Source organism: Arvicanthis niloticus, chromosome 20 (genome assembly GCF_011762505.2).
Source record: "Arvicanthis niloticus isolate mArvNil1 chromosome 20, mArvNil1.pat.X, whole genome shotgun sequence".
In the NCBI taxonomy this organism is placed as follows: Eukaryota; Metazoa; Chordata; class Mammalia; order Rodentia; family Muridae; genus Arvicanthis; species Arvicanthis niloticus.
The window spans coordinates 43,826,879-43,845,149 of record NC_047677.1 but is presented as its reverse complement, the minus strand read 5'-3'; the positions used below and the strand labels follow the sequence as shown (position 1 = coordinate 43,845,149).

The 18,271-nt window shown below is 48.7% G+C and overlaps 1 protein-coding gene across 5 annotated transcripts in view; it reads left to right on the top strand.

Annotated features, from left to right (window-relative positions):
- Slc37a1 (solute carrier family 37 member 1) overlaps positions 1-18,271 on the top strand; it is a 75,262-nt gene that overhangs the window by 27,939 nt on the left and 29,052 nt on the right. For all 5 annotated transcript variants that reach the window (XR_013105352.1, XM_034524736.2, XM_076916773.1 and 2 more), the window contains exons 3-8: positions 548-629; positions 8,632-8,764; positions 9,313-9,391; positions 12,035-12,170; positions 14,087-14,163; positions 15,108-15,274. Coding sequence is in view for 4 of the 5 variants with exons in the window: in XM_034524736.2 (XP_034380627.1) it covers positions 548-629; positions 8,632-8,764; positions 9,313-9,391; positions 12,035-12,170; positions 14,087-14,163; positions 15,108-15,274 (674 nt within the window). In the remaining variant the exon portion in view is untranslated. The remainder of the gene's footprint in view (positions 1-547; positions 630-8,631; positions 8,765-9,312; positions 9,392-12,034; positions 12,171-14,086; positions 14,164-15,107; positions 15,275-18,271) is intronic.

Sequence of the window (18,271 nt, the reverse complement as noted above, 5' to 3'; positions counted from 1 at the left end):
ATTGGTTATCAATTTATCAGTGGGGGCTGTGTGGGGAATGGATCCTCATCCCTGCAGTCTGACACTGTCAAGTAGATTTGGTGTCAAACACAGCTTGAATTGTAGAACCCCCAGGTGGAGTCCACTAGAAAGCTGTTGTGGGGAAGGAGTGTAGTGTTGTGTGTTGTGGGGTTTGGGGAACAGGTGATGCTGGCTTTTCCTAGGTGTCTCAGGGCTTCTGAGAGGAAAAACAGAAAACAAAGCAAAAAACATAACCCCGAATGTCTGATCAGAGCAAGCTGTATTTAGAAGTATGCAAGGGACTGGCAGGACACCTTCTCTTAAGTTGGGGGATCTCGAGGTCCCTTCTATGGGGAAGGGTGAAAGTTGAGAGAAAACAGCTGAGGAGATAATTGGCTGTTAGCACCTTGACAGGAGTCGGGGGCTCAGGGCTCAAGGCTCAAGGCTTCCTGTCCTTGTGAGATTGTAAATGGGTCCAGTGTGTGACTAACTCACAGAGGACACAGTAGGACACCTTTCATGCCCCGTACTACATGATGTGTTCCAGGTATCGAGCTTTCATTTTTATGCTGACATTCCTGCTCTACGCAAGCTTCCACTTATCCCGAAAGCCTATCAGCATAGTGAAGGTAAGAGATCTTCCCACACCGGGTCTGCCGGCATCTTCTGCAGAAGGGGGGGGGGGGAGCAGAAGAAAGTGGGCGGGGATTACTGGAGACAAGTTACTCCAGCATCTTCTGTTGTGGGGCCTTTTTGTTACATTTTGTTCTTTCCTTTTTAAGGAACTCAGATCTTTACAATGTTTCAGGCTTAATCCTCTCAGAGGCACAACTCCATCAGACTATAGTTCTAGAATTCCCAAACTTAGTTAAATATTTATGTTGTCTGGGTTTTCTTTCCTAGTGGATCCAATCTTAAATGCTTCCCCAAGTGGCTCCTACTCTTGATGCGGTTTGACCCCTCTCCCGGCTCTGGGGCAGTCTCTATAGTATAGACACTGGGTGTATCTGTAAGAGCAAGTGATGGTTAGGGACCAGGTGTCCTGCTAGCCTTCAAGTCCTCTGTATTTAAGTCAGAACGGGAAGGAATCAGGTATGCTTTCTCACCCCACCTTATTTGTGGGCTGACTGCAGAAGTGAATGGCTTTTGACTACTGTAGAAGAACCAAAAGATGCCGTCCAGTGCCAAGATCAGCCTATTTACGGCTCTGTTCCCTGTTTGCCTTCCAACAGTCGGCAGGGACCTGGTCCAGGACTCTGGAGTTATGACCTTTCCAGTTGAGCTGGGCTAGCTGCCCCGGAAAGGTTTCCAACACTGGAGACAATGTAAAGGACTGCTGCCTCTGGGGTCCTATGTGCCTTCACCAGTATATTCATTTACTAAGAAGATGCCAGTAAATGGTGACCAGGAGTCTCTGTGAAAGCACTTGGAGACCTTCAAGAAAGAAGGCCTTTCAAAGAGGCCTGGGGGGTGGGAAAGTAGTGGGTGGCATTAAAAGCTCCGGTGTGTGACACGTGACAAGGGCTCTGATGTTGGCACCAGTGCAGTGACCAGCCCTGGAGATTGGAATGTTGGCTCTGTGACTCCTCCTGCTTAGAGAATTCACACTTAGCTCCTGACAGAAGCAATACCACAGAAAGCAAATATCAGGCCATCCCTATAGGGATCAAGCATAGTTGGGGAGCCTTGCTGAGGCTTCCAGGATTGATGCTAGGTATACACGGCTGGGGGAGGGACCACATCCAGTACCATGTAGAGTGTCACCACAGAGTCAATACCTGTGGGACAGGTACAGTGAGTGAAGTGGGTGTGGCCACTGGAAGGTCTCTGGGGCGGGACCTTGCCCTTGGACTCTGCTGAACACAGGTCAAGGTCAAACTCTCCTTAGGGATGCAGAAGTGACCATTGGGTTTCTTGAGGTGGCGCCTTAGTTTGAATCAGAGTTCCCTACCCCATGGTCACAAGTGCTTGTGTTTGCTCTCTAGTACGGTCCTCCCTCACAGAGGCTCAGGGGGTGTCATCAGGAGTAAGAGAGTTAGTTCATCTTAGTGTCTTTTTGGTCCTTTGTCTCTAGGGTCTTGTTTGTTTGTTTCTTTCTTTTTTTTTTTTTTTTCCTTTTTTAAAGAATTACTTACTAATTTTGAGTATATGAATATATATATATATATGTGTGTGTGTGTGTGTGTGTGTGTGTGTCTGTCTTTGGATATACAAAAAGAGGGCATCAGACCCCATTACAGATGGTTGTGAGCCACCATGTGCTTGCCGGGGAATTGAACTCAGGACCTCTGGAAGAGCAATCGGTGCTCTTAACCACTGAGCCATCTCTGCAGCCCTCTATTATTTTTCTTTTAAAGATTTATTTAGTGTTTTGCCTACGTGTATGTACGTACGCGCATTGTATGCATGCCTGGCTTCAGAGGTCAGAAGAGGGTGCCAGAGAGCCTAAACCTAGAATTATAAACAATTGTGAGCCGCCCAAAAGGCTGCTGGGAACTGAGGCAGGATTCTATGAAGAGCAGCCAGTGCTCAGGTCTTCTGAACAAAAAAACAAAACAAAACTCTGCTCTTATTTTTTTTTTTTTTTTGATCTTTTTCTTTATTTACATTTCAATGTTATCCCATTTCCTGGTCCTCCCCTCCCCTGCTTCTATGAGGGAGTTCCACTGGGACATCCAGCCTTCACTGGGCTCTACTCTTAACATGGCTCTGCCCAGGAGTCTCCAGGACAGCTAATTGCTTGCATGTGGTTGACCAACGTCTAATGCCCAGGCTCTCCAGGGCACCTGTGTATTCAATAGCCTTATGCTAAGTCCTGCAGGCTGCTTTGCCTATTGATACAGATAAGGCTGTCTCCACCTGCGATTTAGACTTCACAGAGCCTCAGGAAGTATATGCAGTCGCTGCTGGCAGCTCCTGCTATAAATGACACAAATGGGTCCAGGAACAGGGATGATTTTATTAGGGACCCCATGAGTCACCATTTGCAGTGTGTATTTCCCAGAAGGTTATAAACAAAACTGGAATACATTTGCTTACTGGACCCTGACGGAGAATGGGCAGTGATTCGCCCAGTGGTCATGACTCATTTGTTAAGTGATGCTGGGTCAATCGGGGTGATACTGCGTCTCAACCGTCACTGAGTGCTTTTATTTTTCTCTGATTGAAAAAAAAAATAGCACCTTTAAAAAAACTCCGATAAACCTAGGGCTGGGAGGACAATGTCATTCCCTCTCATGATCCTCTGCCTGCAGCCAGATATCTTTATTTGAGGTAGATGTCTTCCCTGGCTTGTAGACAGATGGGGTCTATGTCCCCATGGAGGGAAACTTTGGGGGACCCTCCTCCAGGCTGGGCCAGAGCAGAACCTGTAAATAGATGGTTTCTCAGAAATGATATTGCATGGTCCCTGGAGAGAAAGAGAGGGAGGGAGGGAGGGAGGGAGGGAGGGAGGGAGGGAAGAAAGGAGGGGGAGAGGGAGACAGAGAGAGAGAGAGAGAGGGGGAGGAGGCTGGCTTGAGGATAATCGTTGACAGCTTTCTTTGCACACAAAATTGAAAAGGTAAAAGAAAAAAAAAAAAAAAAACCCGCCAGGGCAAACAGAAAACAAAAGTTAAAAAGGCTGATGCTGTCAAGAAAAGATATTTTCTGAAAAGTTCCAGTGCTTCCTGTGGTCATAGGAAAACCTCAGCAGAGATTTCCACTTTAGACAAGGTCTCACTATGTGCCCCTAGCTGGCCAGAGACTCACCAAATAGAGCACGATGACTTCAAACTCACAGAGATGCACCTGCCTCTGTCTCCTGAGCATTAGGATCAAAGGTGTCCCTACACTGTCACACTCAGCCATCTTTTCAATCAAATAAAAGAATCCTAAAGTTTATATGAAAAGATGCTTCTTAGGAATTAATTGCGTGGTAGAGCACTCCTGTAATCCCAGCACTCTGGAGGCAGAGGCAGGAAAATCTCTGAGAGTTCAAGGCCAGCCTGGTCTACCTACATAGGGAGTTCCAGGACAACCAGAGATACATAGAGAGAGTTTATTTCAACAACCACAATCGAAAAAAAAAAAAAAAAAAAAAAAAAAGATTAAAAAAAAAGACAAAAAAACAAGAAAAGAAAAAAGAGAAAAAGAATCGCCAGGTAAAGTGTTCAAAGATAACTTTTTAATAAAACAAAAAATATAAGAAATTAATGCATGTTTAAGTACCATAATTAAGTATCAGGCTGTTGTGCAAGAACAGGCAAACTGCTTAGAACAGAGGAGAGTACAACTGTTTTTAACTCTGAGACTGCTGCCTGGGATGGGCAGTCTTGTTAGCTTGATGGCTGAGCCATGCGCAGGAAGTGAGAGGATCTCAGCAGATCACATAGGCTCTGACCTGTCTGTAGATTAAACACTACTGGATTCAGATTTGAATAGACAGTAGAGACTCTAGCCAGAGACTCTAGGGGATGGTCCCTCTAGCCAGAGGAAATGGATCAGTTGGGGGTGGGTCTTAGAAGGGCATATCCTGCCTAGGCCCCTCCCACCACGATGCCCCGCCTTACGACAGCTCAGAAACAGGAGACCGAGGACAACCCACTGTCCTAGGAAACCAAGAGCCAAAAGTACACCCTTTTATAAGTTATTTTTCTCAGGCATTTGGTCACAGCTATCAAAACAAGCATCCATAATTAACACAGAAACATCTTCTGTTGTTATTTTGACAGGGTTTTACTGTGAAACCCAGGCTGGGCTTGAGAACTCGCAGCGATTCTGCCTCAGACTTCTGAGTACGGCCTGTCCCACCACACCCAGATAGTATAAATGTCTTTATTGCAGCACCGTTTATACTGACACAGAGGGAAAACAAAGTACATGAACATATTCAGTAGGTGAAAGTTTGAGAAAATTATGGCATTTTGAGTAAAAATTTAGGTCACTGAAAATAGGATCCATTATTTTTTTTAAACTTTTAAAAATACATGTATGTATGTATGTATGTATGTATATGAGGGGAAGGTACATTAGGAAGTCAAATGATGTCCTGTAGGAGTTAGGTCTTTCCTTGTACCTGTCCTGGGGGTTGAACTCAGGTCCTCAGGCTTGGCAGCAAGCACCCATGCCTGCTGAGCCATTTCACTAGCCCTGACACTCTTTTCACTGATCAGGTCTTTTGTGTGTGTGAGAAAGAGTATGTGCATATACATGTGTGTGCATGCATGCTTATGTGTATGCAGGTGTGCATGTATGTACATGCATGTAGAAACCAGCCATCACCTTCAGGAATCATTCTTCGATCAGATTCCACCTTGTTTGGTTTGTTTTGGAGTCACTGGCCTAGAGCCTGCCAAGTAGGCTAACCTGGCTAGCCAGCTATGCTGAGAGATCTGCCTGTCTCCACCTTCCCATTGATAGGATTAAAATATCCACTGCCACACCCAGATGCCCCCCACCCCCACCCCAGCATAGGTACCAGAGATCTAACTGAGGTCTTCATGTTTGCAAAGCAAACACCTTTTAACTCACAAGGCTAATCCCCCTGATCAGTTTTTATTAACCAACTGCTGTAGCAGGCTGATCGGGTAGCCCATTGAAAGATAATCCTGTAAATTTTTCTCGAAGGATGCTGCCTTGACGTAAGCTATGTTTCTCATTGGGCCACGCCCCTCCCCCAGATGTTTCCTTGGCAATCAGTCTGTGGGAGCCTAGTGTGTCTCCCCACAGTCCAGGGCAAGAGTTTGTTCTCCCACAGGTTTTCAGAACAAACATCACCGAAACATTAAAACCAAGCGATGTTATTGAGAGCTAATGTGCTTACTTAAATATCCTCAGATTTCTTCATCCTTTGGTGGCGGCCTCCCAAGCAGGGCTACAAGAAAGGCAGAGATGACATTTCCGACATGAAAGGCTGGGGAGGGGGAGGGGAAACATGATGTCTATCAAGACCAGAGGTTAATTGTAGGAGCCTTGCCCAAGCACAGTGGAGTCAACCTTTAGGCCCTGGCCCCGTTGGAGGGCAAGGACCTGGGTGGTGCTCTCTGTGTGAACTCCATCCTTCAGCCACCCTGTGACTTCATTCTTTGTCACACTGGCTTCAGAGCTGATGGCCAGGGGGTGTGACTGAGGTCAGTCAGTTACAAGCAGCCAAAGTAGTCCACAGTCCCAACCTACGTCTGTCCATAACCAAAAGCCTATGGCTCTAGCTAACCTCGGTGCTCAGTGCTCCTCACCATGGGCAGGACCTGAAAACCTTTCCCAGGACTTATGGAAGGTTTGCGATCATCTCTAATCTGTTCTGATTTCCATGGGTGATATGCCCCAGACTGGTTAAGCCACTGGCGATGGTGTGGGGATTCTATTCCAAGCACAGCCTATAAAATCCATACCCCCTCACTTCCGTGCAAGGCTAAGATTGGAAACTTGCTTAATCCAGCACATGAGTCCCTCCTGGCCTGTGGCTGTCCTCAGTGAGCAGCAAGAGAGAAGCCTCCTTGGGTGTAGTGACCTTGAGAAAGGACAGTGTAGGAAAGGCAGAAACTCTCACCTATTAAGGTAAGGTCTCGGAGATAGAAATGGGACACACACACACACACACACACACACACACACACACACACGATTTAGTGGCCCTGCCAGGGGTATTGGCCTGAGTGGGGGAAGGGCCAAGTGACCGTGTTCTATTCAGCATAACAAAGACACCAGAGCCTCTATGACACGTGGATATTACCAGTAGACGCTCGTGGGGAGACAATCACTTCGGTTTGTTAGCTGGTGAGCTTTTGGGGTGACATTTAAGTCAGCACAGTACAGGGACGCACACAAAGCCAATGTAAAGAAGCTACATTCAGCCGGGCGGTGGTGGCACACGCCTTTAATCCCAGCACTTGGGAGGCAGAGGCAGGCAGATTTCTGAGTTCCAGGACAGCCTGGTCTACAGAGTGAGTTCCAGGACAGCCAGAGCTACACAGAGAAACCCTGTCTCGAAAAACCTAAAAAAAAAAAAAAAAAGAAGAAGAAGCTACATCCACGCACCACGCTAGGGCTCAGTAACTTGTGTCCAGAAATCTGGTGTCCAGCCAGGATGGCCAAAGCAGCCTTTCAGATGACAAGGTTCCATAATAGCTATTCTGTCCCAATGGAGGTGGAGAAGCCTGTCATCTGCTTGGCGGCCAGGTGGCTCCCTGCCCCATGCTATACAGCAAAACCAGCTTCCTGTACCAGCCTCCAGGCCCCATGACTCAGGATCCAGTTCCTGGAAACTGGAAGGAGCATCTCCCTGACCAGAAATCCTTCCTTGCCACTTTTCACCCATACCTGATGGTATGCTCCATCTGAACTTCATGTGACCCAGCACCTTTATTAAATCTAGTGGTAGGGGACACAGATGTGACAGAGTGAGTTCCCTGCCCCTCAGTTTCTCCAGGAGATAGTCCTGGCCACTCCCACTGGAAGTGGCTTCCTTCTTCAGGTGGCCCCATTCCCACACACCGTGTAGAAACCCTGGTATTCGGCCTCACAATCTCTGTTTTATAAGTGAGCAGCAGCCTCCTGTGCAGGTGGGGAGATGGAGGCAGGTCACTTTTGACTTGTCAGTCCTCAAGATCCTCAGCTGTGCCATTCCCTCCCTGTCCCCACCACCAGTCAGGTACCTCTACCCTACTACAGCTTGCTGGTCCTGGTAAGGTGGGCTGGTGGCCATCTGCCTTGTTGGTGAGTGTGGATGGATGGATAGATAGATAGATAGATAGATAGATAGATAGATACATACATACATACATACATACATAGATACATACATAGATATATAGATAGATACATAGATAGATAGATAGATAGATAGATAGATAGATAGATAGATAGATACATACATACATACATACATACATACATAGATACATACATAGATACATAGATATATAGATAGATACATACATAGATAGATAGATAGATAGATACATACATACATACATACATAGATACATACATAGATACATAGATATATAGATAGATACATACATACATAGATTCATAGATACATAGATTCATAGATACATAGATAGATTCATAGATACAAAGATGTGTGTACCCAGGATGTAGGTTAAGGCTTTTCCAGGCCCCTGTCCCAGATCCCACCATCCCCCTTCTAAGTAGCAATAAGATTTACCCTGCCACTTGGATGTCTTGTCTGTGCTTGAACTGGCAGAAATGAAATCAGACAGCCTGAGTTCCTATAGCTCTACGTTTTTGAGACTCTCCTTCTTCCATTCCTCTGTAGAATTCTGTCTAAATCTAGAAGTTAACCCTGTTCTTCCCCCAGGGGCAGCCCCTTCAGGGATGACTGGCAGTTGGTCCTCAGTTTGGTGCTCCCTTGCCTGATGATACCACCATGTTAGGCCTTCAGAGGCTGCTGGCACTAGGGTTGGCTGCTTGTGGGCATGAACTGGAGTTATTACAAAACGAGGCTGGAGCCTCCTGTTGACGGCAGGAACTCCTGTGGACCCCAGATGCCTACCAAAGGCCTCTTTCCGCTCAAAGAGCCATTGCTCGGTGAGGAGGGGAGGCCACTCAGGCTGTCCTAGGTGAGACATCCCAAGTAAATACTTTCTCTGTGCCCCCCCCCCCCGTCCCCATCTCTGTCTGTCATAGGGCGAGCTCCATAAGCAGTGTGCTTCTGCGGGTGAGCCTGAGTCTAGATTCAGTGGCCCGAGCAGCAGTACCAGGCATGGCCCCACCCACTGGCTCCTGAACAATGAGACCGACTGTGGCTGGGCCCCCTTTGGTGAGTTTGGGTCAAACCCTCTGTCGCCCTGGGATCTTGGCACTTATCCACTGGAGTTTCTACAGCTTGGCTAGTCTCAGGACAAGGATGCCACCCTCGCTGTGAATGTGTCTCAGTGACTGCCCCCTAGCAAGCATTACTCCGCAACCATGCCTACATGCTAAAGGGCCACCCATTAAGTGAAGTGTGTGCAGGGGAAGTCTTTAGAAGAGAGCCTGCAGTGTGTGCTGTCACACAGAAAGTCAAACCCACCACGGTCAGTGTGGTTTGCCTCCAATCTGAAGGACACATTCACGGACAACTTGAAAAATAGGTGACTTTATTTTCTTTCACAAGAAGCTGGCCAGGACCCAGGCTGTGATGGTTTATTTGTTTGTTTGGTTGGTTGGTTGTTGGTTTGGTTTGGTTTTTTGTTTTGTTTTGTTTTGTTTTGAGTTAGAGCACCTCCCTTTCTAAGGGACTTACAGAATAAAGTTTTATATTTCATAGCCCAGCTCTAGAATACCCGATAATTCTGAGCCTTTCTTTTGGTTCTTAAACCCTTGCAGATAAGAACAACTACCAGCAGCTGCTTGGAGCCCTGGATTACGCCTTCCTGTGCGCCTATGCCATCGGGATGTACCTCAGGTAGGGGCACCTATGCTCAGACCCTTCCCAGTCTTCTGAGCCCTTCAATACAGAAAGGTTCCTTTTTGTCATGAGATGGACCTAGGAGGCCAATGAGTGGCTGACTAAAACCTTGTTGATGTTATCAGCCCCACCATGTAACATCGTGGAAAGGTTAGAGAGATTGCTCAGGGGTAGGGTGATTTCCTAGCTTACACAGAATATAAGAGACCCTGGGTTCAAGCCCCAGCACTGGGGAAAAAAATAAGGAAAAGCATTGTCAAGACTACTAACCTTCATCCCAAGAGACTTTTAGACACTGATCTTTGGAGCCTGGAAGTCTCGGGGTATCCTTGTAAGTGTTTAACTGTTTCTCTCAGAGCCTCCCAACATGTGGAATCGGGCCTTGTGGTGGTGACATATTGACAAGTGTTTCCTGCCAGTAGTAGATATAGACCACTTTGTCAGATACAAATGCCACACGGAGCCCAGAGCTTGTGTGGATGAGAGAGCAGGGGAGGGGAGGAAACTCAAGTGCTAGTGTCTGAGGTACACTGGATGTGCAAGTCTCCAGTGTATGAGGCCAAAGAGAAATAAGGCATAGGGCTTGGTTTCCACCTTCCTGCCAGCCGAGATATCCAGCCCAAGAAACCTAGCTCAGTAAATAAAGCAGGCTTCTCATCTCATCTTTATGGGCAGAGGTGGTTTCTCCTGCAGCTCACCAGCAAGCTTATTGAAGTGGGATTCCATTGGGCGTGACATCCATAGAAAAGTCTCAAAAGGGAGGTGAGAACACCTGCCTCATCACTGAAGGGCCTTGTGCTATGCCAAGAAGGCAGGACAGCCCTCGGACCTTTGTGAGGTTACCACCAAGGTCTTGACAGTAGGTATCATGTGACTCTGTAGACCAAATGCACCATGTGGGAGGTGGGTGCACTCAGGTCTTGCCTGACAGGATCAGCAGGTGTGGCATAGGTGTGAGTCCTGTGTGAATCAGATATGATGTGGGGTGGTGTCCATTCCATCAGGATTGTTCCTTAAATCTCACAGAGGAGATGAGGGCTGGCGACAGGTGGCTATAGTATGGGACACCTCCCAGTGGTAGCCAATGGCACCCGCTCTTGGGAGCCCCTATGAATCGGTGCCTTGTCCTGTGCCTAGGCAGGTTAGCAGCCCCTGATGTGTCTCCTGATCTCTGAAGTGAGCACAGTTGAGTGGATACACCCTAACTCTGGACTGCTCTCTTATCCCTGTGATCAGGTTCTGCTTGGCTGAACACATTAGCCAAGCGTGTTGTCCTTGGTCAACACTCGTGTAATAGTGTTCACGGGTCATTTGCATGGCTCTAGGTAGTTCTTTTCCTGTTTGGTGAGCGCACAAGGGAAAGCTTGCTGTCAAGCAGGTTCTAGAGATGACTTGTGCAGGAACAGTGTCACTTACAAGAGGGTACCTCTCCCAGGCAGGCAGGCAGGCAGGCAGGCAGGCAGGCAGGCAGGCAGGCAGGCAGGCAGGCAGGCAGGCAGGTGTCTGCCCACAGTCTCTGTTTGTTGGATTCCTAGAGTGGGTATGTGGAAATAAATGGGGCTTGTGGATTTTCTAAAGACTATTTATTTCTGTGTGTGTGTGTGTGTGTGTGTGTGTGTGTGTGTGTGTGTGTGTGTGTGTGTGCGCGCGCAGGGATCCACAGTGGCCAGTAGAGGGCATCCAGTCCCTGGAGCTGGAGTTACAGGCAGTTGTAAGCCTCCTGACATGGGTACTGGAAACCCAATCTCACATCCTCCAGAAGAACACAAGTGCTCTTAACCAATGAGCCATCTCAGTCTCTCCAGCCCCCGTGGAGTTTGGAAAGAGCACAAAGGGCTCTCTCATCACGAGTCTCTGGTACCCGCTGAGATCCATGTGTCTCCATGGTGATGTGTAAAGCGGTAGACTGTGGTGGTGATGGATAGCAACCTGTTTCATATCTGCCCCGTTATGAAGCGGGGGCCTGGTCATGCTCTTCAACACTGCTACAGTTTGACAGCCGACCTAACAGGTCTGTAGCTCACTGAATCTCACTGCTGTAGTAGGGTTCAGGCTCCGCCCCCTTTCAGCTCGGCAGCCATGGTTATGGCAGAAAGTGGTTGGCCGTGCATGGAAGTGTTGTCTTTGCTGGTCCACCCAACAGGTGTGTTCACACAGGTTTCTTGGTTACCACTCAGTGGATGGGCGGCTTGCTCGGGTTCACAGTCGCCGTGTCCGTCCCCCCCCCCCATCCCAAGTCATCGTTTGCAGCTTCATTGTGACATTTTTAAACAATTCTGTACACTGACTGTGTGTTATATAAAAGGAGACTTAACATGCAGGGCAAGTCCTGCTTTAATTGGCAGTATCAGTGTGTTGTGAACTTTTATTGTTGGATGGTTAGTGGGGTTTTTTTTTTTTTTATGAGAAATAAATAAGGGATTTTGTGTTTTGTTTTTTAATGAGAAATGAGGCTGAGGGGTCCAATGGTGGTATGTGAGATCCACAGGATGGCATTCCTGTCCAGTCTCCAATGGTAGGGATCCCTGGTCTGGAAGCCCGGAGAACAGAAGACGACAGGACATCCGGGAGAGGTAACCTTAGCTGACGGCAGTGTGCTGTGCTGTTTCCTCATGCCTCTCTCTTTCCTTGTTGCTTCAGTGGCATAATAGGGGAACGCCTGCCGATTAGGTATTACCTGACTTTCGGGATGCTGGCCAGCGGCGCCTTCACAGCACTGTTTGGCTTGGGCTATTTCTACAATATCCACAGCCTGGGATTCTACGTGGTGACCCAGGTAAGGGCCCGATCCAGGACAGCAAGTTTAGGTCCCAAACAAAGCCCACCTCTGCTGAAAGAACAGATGGCAGATACTAGTGAGGGGCAGAACAGCGTCCCTCCAAGGTCAAGGCTCCAGCAGCTGGCATGAGAAGGCCTTGCCGCCCTTGTATTCTAGCACCTGATGCTCACTTCCTGTTTTAGGAGCTGTCCGCCTGGCAGGACAATGAGTGTGAAGCTCTAATGATCATGCCCAAGCGGCCATGGGGGTGGCCGGAGGAGAAGGAAGGGTTGGCTTGGAGCCGGTGCTGGTAGACTAGGGTTAATGAAGCCTTCACTACAGGGCCGGGGAGAAAGGAGAGATCCTGAAGGTGTAGAGGTGGGACCAGAAGCCCAGCCTTGCCCTCCTTGAGGGCCCAGCCTTTGTGGCACTTCTTAGCTTCTGCCCTCTCCAGCAATTCCATGGGTAAATATTGACTCGTAAGAGAAATGGGGCTGGCCAACTGCCCCATTAGGGCGGGGAGGTGTGATAGGGAAACAAAGTCGACCCTTGTTTGATTTTGGTTTTCACGACTGTGCCATTGATAAAGCCCAGCCAATTTATTACAAGCATGCTGTCGGTTACCTCCGGTTGCCAGTCAAGTCCCTTGCATTCATGGCACAGGGCTCATATGTGTCCAGGGAGCACCTTCCTATAGCTGTTCAGTCACCTAGATTGTTTATAGTATCTAGTGCAGTGTGAATGCTGAGTCTCCAGTTACTGCTGTTTAGAGACCCACTGTTACTGCTGTTTAGAGACCCTTGACCATCCGGTATGAGTGCAGCCATTATAGGCCCAACATTGCATTAGGTCCTTCTGCCTTGACTCCCTGGATGTAGAAGCCTCAGACTGTAATAGCATACAAAGTTAGAAGGGAAAGAAAGCAGATTCCCAGCGTCCCAACATACTCCTCTAGTAAAGGCCGAGCTGCCGATCCGTTTACTACTAAACGGCAGTAGGTGGGCACACTGCCCTGTGCGTGCTTCCCGGAGGACCCATTTCTCCAGTGAGACAGCAGGGCTTTTTGCTATGGCCTTAGTTCTGATGACATCAAAGTGAGCCTCCTGGTACTGGTCCCTCTGTTAAATGCAGGCCCCAATACTTGCTCTCCAACAAACATCTTAGAAAGGGTGGGTATGCATGCCAGGGCTGGGTCAAGGCTGTGTTGGCTTCTGAGAAGGAATATTCTTCATGGGCACTCAGAGGAACACGTGCCATTTCCAAGCTGAATTTGTAGCAATTTATAAACCAGTCTATAAAGAGAAAAGTTCATGTCTTTACAGAATGTTTAAATTTAAAGGAATCTGGAATGTTTGAGTCCAACCTGTCAGCAGAATGTTCCTGGCCATGGGGTCCTGGCTGGGCTGGTTTTATTTTTAATTTTATTTTAGGCAAAGTCTCATATGTAGCCTAGGCTGGCCCCAGACTCATAGCATTCTTTCTGAGTACTGGGGTTATAGGTACGACCCACCATGCAATGCTTGAGTTGACTTTTTTACATGTGTCCATGTGTGTGACTGTGTACTTGTGTGTGTGTGTGTGTGTGTGTGTGTGTGTGTGTGTTATTTTATTTTTTGAGACAGGATCTTCTTGGATTACCCAGGCAGATGTCAAAGTCCCCTCCACAAACAGTCCTTCTGCCTCAGCCTCTCCAGGAGCTAAGATGACAGCCATGTATCACTATGCGTGGTTTATATATACTTTATAATATATCCATGTTTCTATATATTTTATGTATGTGAACTACATATATAATTTACATTTCATAGCTTAAGCTGTCTGTAAATATAAACCTCACATCTCACCACTGGTGGTGAGAAAGTGGGAGCCCCAGCACAGGGAGGATGGGCCGGGTCTAGCCTCTCCCCTCAGTGAGCCTCCTATTTTCTGTACAGATCATTAATGGACTGGTGCAGACCACAGGCTGGCCCAGCGTTGTCACCTGCCTCAGCAACTGGTTTGGAAAAGGAAGGTGAGGAAAATATGGTTCATTTCCAACAGTTGTCCCTCCCAACGCCCCCCCCCCCCCGCCCATCCTCCCTTCCCCCTACTCCCACCCAGATTCAGATGGAAACTAGACCACATTATTTTCAAGTTTTCTTTCAGCCTATTTCAGGAACTTTAATGAGGCTGGCTCTTCTTGGAAGCAATGTACTGAAACCTCCAAGATGGAAGCACTATAGTTGCCACGGGGCTACAGCCTCTGTCCCTACAGAACCCAGTCCTCCCCCTTGGCCACTTAGACAGGTAGCGTGACCCGGGATTCCACACTCGAGAACTGTATGGCCTCAGCTTCCCTCACACTTGTGGGACATAGAGAGTCTAGAGTTTGAGACATTCTGGCAGAGGTCACCCACCCGGTCCATAATTAGCAGGTCTAAGCCAGCTCTGGTGATCTGACTACAGTAGTGTAGTCATTTGTAGTCTCTGCCTAGCTTAGCTGGGGTTAAGTAACCATAGAGACGCCACCCGAGATGGAGAGGCTAAAATGGGAGATGGACTCCAAAGTCCGATTTAGAAAGCCCGTTTTTAGTCATTTGGCACCGGGCGCCGGTGTGAGCTTCTGTCGCTGAGATAGTCAGCCGACTACCACGTTTGTGGAAGCACGAATTGAAATCCTCTGCCTTCCAAGAACTGTAGGAAATGCCCTCGTGCCTCTTTGCATCGTAGACTCGAGGATCTCTGAGTAGCAGTGAACCGTGTACTGATGCAGCCCGAGGCGTGGTTCAACACGGAGCATCCACAATCTCGCTCCTGGGGTCACGCTGGTTACTCGGGGTCACGCTGATTCCTCTATGCCCCACGACCCCCGCACCCCGGCCTCCCCCACTGTTGTGCAGCCTCGCTCTTGCTGGGCAAGCAGATCTCATTTGGCGCTACTACACCCGCTCACTGTCCCATCATGCTGTGTTGTAGGCGTGGCCTGATCATGGGGATTTGGAATTCCCACACCTCCGTGGGCAACATTCTGGGGTCCTTGATTGCCGGTTACTGGGTGTCTACATGCTGGGGCCTGTCGTTTATCGTGCCCGGGGCCATCGTGGCAGCCATGGGGATAGTGTGCTTTCTCTTCCTCATCGAACGTAAGTATACATCCCTAGACATGGCCTCCTGGGCTTTAGTCTTCACGGCGAGTTGATGAATGTGGACTGTAGGTCCATGCCTGTATTTGCCCTGGCTATCCCCTTAACCAGGCCCTATACAGAGTTCCCCAGCAGCCCATTCTGCCCTTTCCTAGTTTCCTGTTGAAAATTCCTTCCCCCTTACCTCATCTACCTGTCCCCATCCGTCTCTGAACGCCATGTACCTGCATCATCAAAGACTCTCATATCTTCCTCATCCGTCCATCTACCTGAGGGCACAGGCCCAACCCTGTGTGCCTGCACCTGCTCGCCCCGGCCACCTCCACATGCCGACGTGGACTTTGTTTGTGGACTTAGCAGTGAGCCGTGTCTCGGGCAATGTCATAAAACTGTGGTGTGGCTTAAAGCCACATCTGTTATTTTAGGCAAAGCGTCCACCGAAAAGTGAAGTCCGTGTTCTCTTCCGGGTCAATCCCAGACTTCCGACTTAATAAATTTTGAAAGTAAATTTTCAAGCCAAAGACCTTGCAAGTGAAAGGTTTGGGCAGCCACGCTGAGAGTGAAGAGCCAGGTCCTTAAGACCTTCATCCTGGTCTCATAAGCAAGGCTGGCCATTCAGTTATTTTTTTTTTTTTCTCTTGATGCAAGATGAGAGCATACGGCTCTGGTATATCAGAGTAGCCCCAGTCCCTATCCTCATCTCCTGTATACTCTACACACTGACCTTGCCACAAACCCTCAGCTTGCAGGCTCTCCAGAGCTGCCACTGCTTCACCCAAGAAAAGAACGTGTTTTAGTGAGCTCAGTCCCTTGATTCCTTTTTTTTTTTTTTTTTTTTTTTTTTTTTTTTTTTTTGCCTGCTGCTCAAGCCAACCTGTTAGTTTCCCAGTGATCTCCATCTTGCCAAGCTTAGAGGATGTGACTCCCACGGCCAGCTCTCTAGATAGTGAAAATAAAAGTGAACATTCAGACCTAGACCCAGAGCAGTCTGTGAGTGATGTGGGTCACAGCTTAACCCCATTTCAAGGTGTCCTCCTGAGGCCCAGGAAATGACATGCCGGCTGATGTGCCGGCTGGCAAGTGCACTGTGGGACAGGCAGGGCCTTGTGGCTTCTGTACTCAGGCACCGACTAACTAACTGGTATGTCACTGGAGTTCTCGGAAAGGCCATTGCACCAGCTGTCTTCCCGGGCCTTGTCCCTTCCTCTCCCGTGGGTATTGATCCGATGCCACACACCTGGAGAGCGACAGGGCCACCTCACTAAGGCTCCAGGCCCTGTGTCTACCCTGTCCCATTTCTAGAGTCCCCAGGGAATGTGTTCTCGACTTTATAACTGATGGGGGAGCTGGTTCTGGGTAAGGAGGGTGAGAGGAAGAACGGAGGGCGTGGCGGTGACTGGATAGGGTAGATGTTGTCATTCACCCTTGTCATCCTGGACAGAAGTGTTATCCCCACTTAGAGCAGGATTATCCAGAACAGAAAATCTCTGTTCTCAACTGTACCGACCCGATGCCTCCTTCCTGTGAAGCCCAACCCTGCCCTTTGTGCTGTTCTTTTCATCTGTCCTAGAGCAGACAGTTTCTTCTCCTTAGACCCACGTAGCCTTCCAGCCAGCTGACTTAGGTCTAGAAACCACAGACTTGGTGTTGCTCGTTTCTTTGGGAAGTCTCCCCAGAGCCGACACGATCAGGACCATTCCTCCAAGCTGGCCTGTGCCTCCCGCCTACCCGGTCCTTCTTGGCTCTGTTCAGGAAGGTAGTTGCTGATGATGGCAGGGTATCCTAGTGCCAGGGCAGAGAGACAAAGCTGGGACCCAAGCCTGGTCTCGGAATTGATTTCTATACTGTGCTCACACCTCATTCCCAGATCCTGGGTTTTCTTACTAGATATATAAGCCTTTGGTGGTTGCTGCCAAACATGGAGGAAGACCATCTATTTAAAGCTCGCTGTTCCAATCACTTCTGTGTCTTCTCCTCCTTCCACACTTTGCTCTCCTGATGTGGGGGATGCCCCCGAACCCTGTTCACACCAGCTGCTTTGCCACCTCTCAGCCCTGTTCCTTCTTCTGCCTCTCTTGGGTGCCTCACTGAAGTATGTGGCTTGTCTCCCATACATGTCCCAGGCCACAGACCTGGTCATGGTGCCCTACTGGCCCCTTCTTCTTCCCTGAAGGCTGTCTCCAGGGACTGGTGCTCAGCTGTGTGTTCCTTCAGTCTGGACCTTGCTGGGTAGGACAGCTCCCCGAAACCTCTGTATTGTCCCTCTCATGCCTGACGTCATCCATCTCTAACATAAAGATCTGAGCTTGACCCTGCTCCCCGCCTGGGGTTAAGACCCTGTTTTCCTCCTGTTTCTCCATCTGTCATAACTGGGACATTTTCCTGGGTGTCAGGCAGGGACTGTCCCATGTGGAAGACTGCCTGCCTTCCTGATACTGTGCCAAGCCCCAGGGCTGTTCTCCCACGTACACTCAAGTTCACAGGGTTCAGGGACAAGCTGTGGCTTGTTAGGGGAACTGAGTGACCACCCAAGACCCAGAAGGTCACCAGCTAAGCATCAGGTGACAGAACAGAAAGGGAGGGTCTTTTCATGACGTCACTTCCTTGCAGGGACACCAACATTCCGTTTCCTCCTGGAAGGTGTCTGATCTCCGCCCGCTTTTATTTCTAAGAAATTCATCATCCATTACAAATGCTGTTCTGACAGCGCTTGGGTGCCCTTCTTGCATTTCTGTGTCTAACTGTCCATGGGTCCACTGTGTCCTTGGCTCAAGCTGACTTATCCCATCATCAAGTTCATACCCATATTCATACCCATGGGCTGCCACATGCCCATTAGTGGAAGAATGGGGGAGGGGGCTGTGCCCTCCCCTCGCCGGCCCCTTGGCTTGGGCTGTCTTTCTTCCTTAAGCTTCTGTTTAGTTAGTAAGAGCAGCAGATGGCGGCTCGTTCTCTTCAAACGGACCTTATTACATGCATTCAAGGACATACAGCCAA